We start from the raw sequence: 7,400 nt of genomic DNA, 5'->3' as shown, positions 1-7,400 counted from the left end.
AGCTGCTGTCAGGTGGAGGGCGCGCCCCCAGGTGGCCACCAGATAGTGGGGTGCCAGGGGGTCTAGGTCCTGGCCATCCCCACCGTCAGCCCCGGTGGACATACCCCCCAGCAGCTCACCAGAGCACCCGCAGCACAGTGCCCGGCTGGCCCAGGGCCTGGCACAGCACGTGGACGCCCGCGTCGCCCAGCGGGTTGCTGCTCAGCTGCAGCTCCAAGAGATGCTTGTTCTGGGTCAGCACAGAGCTGAAGTGCTGGCAGCAGGCGGCCGTAAACCCGCAGGACTTCACCCTGAGGGCGGCAGGGGCTGCAGTCACCTCTGCCCAAACTTCTGCGGGGCCCTGAGTGCGCCTGTCCTCAGGCGGCCACGGTGCCCTCCTGGCCGGTCCTCCAGGGCCCCAGTGCTGTCGCCCCCCTGTATCCCCCAAGTTCATCCCCGAGCGCCCGGGGCCTCCAGCCCCCACACGCCCTGCGGCCCCCTCACCACAGGGACTCCAGCTGGCAGCCGGGCTGCAGCAGGCTCTCGCACAGCAGCTGGGCGCCCTCATCCCCCAGGCTGTTGCCCGCCAGACTCAGCTCCTTCAGGGCCTCCTTGGCCTGGAGGACGCGGCAGAGGTCTCTGCAGCCGCTGACGGTGAGGTCACACTCCCAGAGCCTGCGGGGTGGGGTCCCCGTCAACACAGAGACCCTGACACGCGCGGGTGCCCGTCTGCCCGCCCCACCCGGGGGCGGACTCACCACAGGGTCCTGAGCTGGGAGCTGGGGCTCAGCAGCCCGGGGCACAGCTCCGCAAGGCCCGCATCGCCCAGCCGGTTGCTGCCCAGGTCCAGGTCCTTCAGCGAGGCCTGGGAGGCCACGATCCCACACAGGTCTTTGCAGTTGGCCGCCGTGAGGCCGCAGTTCTCCAATCTGGGGGCACGAGAGGCGCCGGGAGCTGGGGAGCCCCCAACCCCATGCCCGCCCGTGCCCCCTGCCCCGCCCCACTCCCGACAGCAGCTTACTTGAGAGTCTCCAGCTGGCAAGCAGACTCCGCCAGGCCCCGGCACAGCGCCTGGACCCCGGCCTCGCCGATGTCATTGTTGCTCACCACGAGCTCCTTCAGGTCCCGTGTGGCCCTGAGCACCGCGGCCAGGGGCTCGCAGCTGGCGGCTGTCAGGCTGCAGTACTCCAGCCTGGGGGCAAGCGGTGGTCAGCCCTGAGCCTGGCCTGGAGGGCACCTGTCCGGTCTCGTTTCCCCCCGCCTCAGTGAAGAGGACAGCAGAAGCTGTCGGGCTCCCAGGTGGGACAGCACAGGGGCCAGGGGCTGTCTCCCTGGTAGAGACCTGGCCCAGCTGGGCCTTTCGGGCTCAGCCTCCTCCAGCCAACACTGACCCCATCTAGGCTCCCCAGGGCCACAGGGCCGCCTCAAAGCTCCCCGCAGGCGATGAGCTGGGAGGGGACCTGCCCAGGGCAGACACTCCGCACAACGTAGGGGATGGGTGAGAACAGGGCTGGGGGTGCCCGGGGTGGTTGAGGCCACGCAGGGCCCCGGGCAGGCACACTCACTGCAGCTTCTCCAGGCGGCACTGGGGGTCCAGGAGCCCCTCACAGAGCAGCCGCAGGCCGGCATCCCCCAGCGGGTTGTCGCTGAGGTGCAGCTCCCGCAGGGTGGGCAGGGAGCGCAGCACGCCCGGCAGGACTCCGCAGCCAGCCTCCGTCAGGCAGCAGTTTTGGAGGCTGGAGACACGGGCCGTCAGGGGGCCTGAGAGCCACCAACCCCCCCGCCGAAGACAAGCCACCTAGGCTGTGGGAGACTCGGGGCCCAGGGCCAGCCCGCCCAAGCGCCGCACCTGAGCTTCTGGATCTTGCAGGTGGGGCTCTGCAGGCCCTGGAGCACCAGCAGCACGCCGCCGTCGCCGAGCTCGTTGGTGCGCAGGCTGAGCTCCGTCAGGGACGCGTTGGCCTGCAGCGCGGACCCGATGTCCTTGCAGCGCACCTCCGTGAGGCCGCAGTCGTCCAGCCTGCGGGCAGACACACCGTCACTGCACACGGCGGCCGGGGAGCATCCCGCGACAGGGCACCAGGCAGGAAGGCCACGGGCACCAAACCGGAGGCAGGCTGCAAGGGTCAGACACTCACTCTCTCTCAAGCGGCAGAGGAGACAAACTACAAGTGTTAGGTTTTTTTCCTTCTCCACAAATTTACGAAAGGCTTCTTTTAAAACTCTGCGTTGCCATGACAACACCTGGTTCCAGCAGAACTTTTCTCAACCTTGAGCTAACCAAGCATTTTTCTCACGCAAATGCTTTTCTCAAGCTATGTTAATGAACTGTGTATTCACCCTAGACTCGGTCTTCAAGTTGGTTCTGCCTAAGAGCCCACTTGACTAACCAGTATGTTTTACTCATGCAAATGTTCTCTTACACTATGTTAATGACACTATGTCTTTACTTGGAAACCTGCCTTTCCTCAAGACTTCTGTCAATTGTTTCATGGCTCAGGATGACTCACCAGCTGCCAATGTTATCTCAAAATGCTTGTTGTGGGTGAGGGGCCTGGTGCCAGTCTCTGAGTTTTGGGACATCTCCTTTCTCTAATTCAGCTCAGTTCAGTCACTCAGTCATGTCCGACTCTTTGCAACCCCATGAACTGCAACACACGAGGCCTCCCTGTCCATCACCAACTCCCGGAGTTTACCCAAACTCATGTCCACTGAGTTGCTGATGCCATCCAACCATCTCATCCTCCGTCATCCCCTTCTCTTCCCTCCCTCAATCTTTCCCAGCATCAGGGTCTTTTCCAATGAGTCAGTTCTTCACATCAGGTGGCCAAAGTCTTGGAGTTTCAGCTTCAACATCAGTCCTTCCAATGAATATTCAGGAAGGATTTCCTTTAGGGTGGACTGGTTGGATTTCCTTGCTATCCAAGGGACTCTCAAGAGTCTTCTCCAACACCACAGTTCAAAAGCATCAATTCTTCGGCGCTCAGCTTTCTTTATAGTCCAACTATCACATCCATACACGACTACTGGAAAAACCACAGCCTTGACGAGATGGACCTTTGTTGGTAAAGTAATGTCTTTGGTTTTTAATATGTTCTCTAGGTTGGTCATAACTTTCCTTCCAAGGAGTAAGCATCTTTTAATTTCATGGCTGCAGTCACCATCTGCAGTGATTTTGGAGCCCAGAAAAATAAAACCTGCCACTCTTCTCACTGTTTCCCCATCTATTTTTCATGAAGTGATGGGACGGGATGCCATGATCTTAGTTTTCTGAATGTTGAGGTTTAAGCCAACTTTTTCACTCTTTCATCAAGAGGCTCTTCTTCACTTTCTGGCCTAAGGGTGGCGTCATCTGCGTATCTGAAGTTATTGATATTTCTCCCGGCAATCTTGATTCCAGCTTGTGCTTCCTCCAGCCCAGTATTTCTCATGATGTACTCTGCATATAAGTTAAATAAGCAGGGTGACAATATACAGCCTTGACGTACTCCTTTTCATATTTGGAACCAGTCTGTTGTTCCATGTCCAGTTCTAACTGTTGCTTCCTGACCCGCATATAGGTTTCTCAAGAGGCAGGTAAGGTGGTCTGGTATTCCCATCTCTTGAAGAATTTTCCACAGTTTATTGTGATCCCCACAGTCAAAGGCTTTGGCGTAGTCAATAAAGCAGAAGTAGACGTTTTTTCTGGAACTCTCTTGCTTTTTCGATGATCCAGCAGATGTTGGCAATTTGATCTCTGGTTCCTCTGCCTTTTCTAAAACCAGCTTAAACATCTGGAAGTTCACGGTTCACGTATTGCTGAAGCCTGGCTTGGAGAATTTTGAGCATTACTTTACTAGCGTGTGAGATGAGTGCAATTGTGCAGTAGTTTGAGCATTCTTTGGCATTGCTTTTCTTTGGGATTGGAATGAAAACTGACCTTTTCCAGTCCTGTGGCCACTGCTGAGTTTTCCAAATTTGCTGGCATATTGAGTGCAGCACTTTCACAGCATCATCTTTTAGGACTGGAAATAGCTCAACTGGAATTGCATCACCTCCACTAGCTTTGTTCGTGGTGATGCTTCCTAAGGCCCACTTGACTTCACATTCCAGGATGTCTGGCTCTAGGTGAGTGATCACACCATCATGGTTATTTGGGTCATGAAGATCTTTTTTGTATAGTTCTTCTGTGTATTCTTGCCACCTCTTCTTAATATCTTCTGCTTCTGTTAGGTCCATACCATTTCTGTCCTTTATTGAGCCCATCTTTGTATGAAATGTTCCCTTGGTATCTCTAATTTTCTTGAAGAGACCTCTAGTCTTTCCCATTCTATTGTTTTCCTCTATTTCTTTGCACAGATCACTGAGGAAGGCTTTCTTATCTCTCCTTACTATTCTTTGGAACTCTGCATTCAAATGGGTATATCTTTCCTTTTCTCCTTTGCTTTTTGCTTCTCTTTTTTTCACAGCTATTTGTAAGGCCTCCTCAGACAGCCATTTTCCTTTTTTGCATTTCTTTTCCATGGGGATGGTCTTGATCCCTGTCTCCCGTACAATGTCACAAACCTCCATCCATAGTTCATCAGGCACTCTATCAGATCTAAATCTATTTCTCGCTTCCATTGTATAATCATAAGGGATTTGATTTAGGTCATACCCAAATGGTCTAATGGTTTTCCCTACTTTCTTCAATTTAAGTCTGAATTTGGCAATAAGGAGTTCATGATCTGAGCCACAGTCAGCTCCTGGTCTTGTTTTTGTTGACTGTATAGAGCTTCTCCATCTTTGGCTGCAAAGAATATAATCAATCTTATTTTGGTGTTGACCATCTGGTGATGTCCATGTACAGAGTCTTCTCTTGTGTTGTTGGAAGAGGGTGTTTGTTATGACCAGTGCATTTTCTTGGCAAAACTCTATTAGTCTTTGCCCTGCCTCATTCCGTATTCCAAGGCCAAATTTGCCTGTTACTCCAGGTGTTTCTTGACTTCCTACTTTTGCATCCCAGTCCCCTATAATGAAAAGGACATCTTTTTTGGGTTTTAGTTCTAAAAGGTCTTGTAGGTCTTCATAGACACGTTCAACTTGGGCTTCTTCAGCGTTACTGGTCGGGGCATAGACTTGGATTACCGTGATATCGAATGGTTTGCCTTGGAAATGAACAGGGATCATTCTGTCATTTTTGAGACTGCATCCAAGTATTGCACTTTGGACTCTTCTGTTGACTGTGATGGCTACCCCATTTCTTATAGGTGATTCTTGCCCACAGTAGTAGATATGATGGTCATCTGAGTTAAATTCACCCCTTCCAGTCCTCCTTAGTTCACTGGAGGCACAGGTGAGCAGTGGGCTGCAGACCTGGGTGTGGCATGAGCCCTCTTGGAGGAGGTCGCCATTGACCCCACCACTGAGCTGCCAGAACTGACACAGGGCTGGGAAATAGACTCCTGGAGGGCATGACCACTCAGTTGTGTCTGACTCTTTGCAACCCCATGGACTTTACAGTCCGTGGAATTCTCCAGGCCAGGATACTGGAGTGGGTAGCCCTTCCCTTCTCCAGGGGATCTTCCCAAGCCAGGGATCGAACCCAGGTCTCCGCATTACAGGTGGATTCTTTACCAGCTGAGCCACAGGGGAAGCCCTTTCTCTAATTAGCAGACTGCTAGTAGCTATATAACATCCAGCTACAGATGGATGCTAGTGCAGGGGGACACTCTTTGTGCCCCCTTCTGATGTCTGTGTCAGAAGCTGTCTCTATCTCCTTTATGCTTTAATAAAACTTTATCACACAAAAGCTCTGAGCGATCAAGCCTCGTCACTGGCCCTGGATTGAATTCCTCTCCTGCGGAGGCCAAGAATCCCAGTGTCTTTCACGGCTCAGCAACAACCTTTCACTTGGGCCAAGAACTGAACAACGCAGGTCACAGCACATCTTACGATGAAAGAGAAAGAAGTGACCAGATCAGCTCGTGAACCTGTTAAGATAACGACACGTGTAGGGACGTGTGCCCCCACACCTTCCACGGGGCACAGGCAGCAGGTACGGCGCCTGTCCACTTCCAGGAAGAGAAACCAGACCCAGACGGAGCAGCTCGAGGGCACAGGCCCGCTGCAGGTCCCAGGGAGGCCAGCGTGGGACGCGCCAGAGCGCGACCCAGCACCACCGCCAGGCAACCAAGTAAACAATTGAGTGGACCCAGGTGGGAGGGGCGCCAGCTGTTGCCCGGAAAAGACAATCGAGAAACGTGGAAGGAAGGCAGAAACTACACTCCCAGCTGACAAAGTCCTAGTAATGCTGTCTGGCAAGACCCACCAACAGATGCAAAGATGGGTGGGCAAAGCTCTGAGCAGAAGCAAAATGTTAGCAGAGCCTGAAGGTGTCTCACCCTGAGAACCGGCAACACCCCCTCATCAGCAGCCACGGTGACCACCGGGGGTGACCATGTGGCACCCCTGGGACAATATCTCCACGGTACAGCATGCCAGGCAGGACACAATGTCATTCTGTTGTCTTCCCAAAGACGTGTGACTCAACCACGGGAAGGTGTCAGAGGGACTTTCACCAGAGCCCCAGCGAGCAGACCCCACCGTCAGGCAGCCAAGGACAAGGGGGACAGAGAGGCCATCACAGACAGGAGGGGCCGTGGGGGCCTGCACAACGCTCTCGGAAAAGCTGGTGACGTTGAGTCCAGGCCATGTCGGGCGCCTCACCTTGACCAGCGCCCCAGGTGACGGGGCACAGGGGACCCTGCCTCGTTTTGTGACTCTTCCGTAAACCTAAAACTACTTCAAATAAACCCAAAAGGAAAACGTGAAGCAGACAGGCTCTTGTCTCTTGCTTGTGAGCCCTGAGGAACTTCTGGGTTAGAGGGCTAGTCTGGGCTCAGATTCGACCACAGCCTGGCCAGGGCAGGGGGCAGACTGCCCCCATGAGCGGGCTGCAGCAACTTCGTGCCCAGGGGAAGGGGACGCTCTGACCTGCAGGCCCAGCCAGAATGAGTTTACCTTCAAATGGCTGGAAAAGTACAGAAAGAGTAATACTTCACGCCGCAGAAAACCATGAAAGGTTTATATCAAGCGTCTACAAGTGTAAGGGCTTCCCTGGTGGCTCAGACAGTAAAGAGTCTGCCTGCAATAAGGGAGACCCAAGTTCGATCCCTGGGTCAGGAAGATCCCCTGGAGAAGGGAATGGCAACCCACTCCAGTTTTCTTGCCTGAAAAGCCCATGGACAGAGGATTGGGGTGGGCTACAGTCCATGGGGTCTCGAAGAGTTGGACACGACTGAGCGACTGTCACCTCGACTTTCTCTAAGTGATGTGACCTGGGAGCACAGCTCACCCCGGGAGGGTGGCCCCCCATGACCTGGGAGCACAGCTCACCCCGGGAGGGTGGCCCCCCATGACCTGGGAGCACAGCTCACCCCGGGAGGGTGGCCCCCCATGAC

At 54.5% G+C, this 7,400-nt stretch overlaps 1 protein-coding gene across 3 annotated transcripts in view; it reads right to left on the bottom strand.

Moving 5' to 3' along the window:
- Nucleotides 1-95: 95 nt before the first annotated feature.
- Nucleotides 96-7,400, bottom strand: part of RNH1 (ribonuclease/angiogenin inhibitor 1) — a 14,973-nt gene continuing 7,668 nt past the window's right edge. For all 3 annotated transcript variants that reach the window (XM_010861075.1, XM_010861066.1, XM_010861058.1), the window contains 6 exons: nucleotides 1,829-1,999; nucleotides 1,545-1,715; nucleotides 1,001-1,171; nucleotides 738-908; nucleotides 484-654; nucleotides 96-290 (listed from right to left, as the gene is read on the bottom strand). In XM_010861075.1, the coding sequence (XP_010859377.1) occupies nucleotides 116-290; nucleotides 484-654; nucleotides 738-908; nucleotides 1,001-1,171; nucleotides 1,545-1,715; nucleotides 1,829-1,999 (1,030 nt within the window). In that variant the 3' untranslated portion in view covers nucleotides 96-115. The remainder of the gene's footprint in view (nucleotides 291-483; nucleotides 655-737; nucleotides 909-1,000; nucleotides 1,172-1,544; nucleotides 1,716-1,828; nucleotides 2,000-7,400) is intronic.

This window comes from Bison bison, unplaced genomic scaffold, assembly GCF_000754665.1.
Source record: "Bison bison bison isolate TAMUID 2011002044 unplaced genomic scaffold, Bison_UMD1.0 scf7180017857661, whole genome shotgun sequence".
NCBI lineage: Eukaryota > Metazoa > Chordata > Mammalia > Artiodactyla > Bovidae > Bison > Bison bison.
Note: the sequence above shows the minus strand (reverse complement) of the source record. Positions and strands in the feature narration are given on the sequence as shown.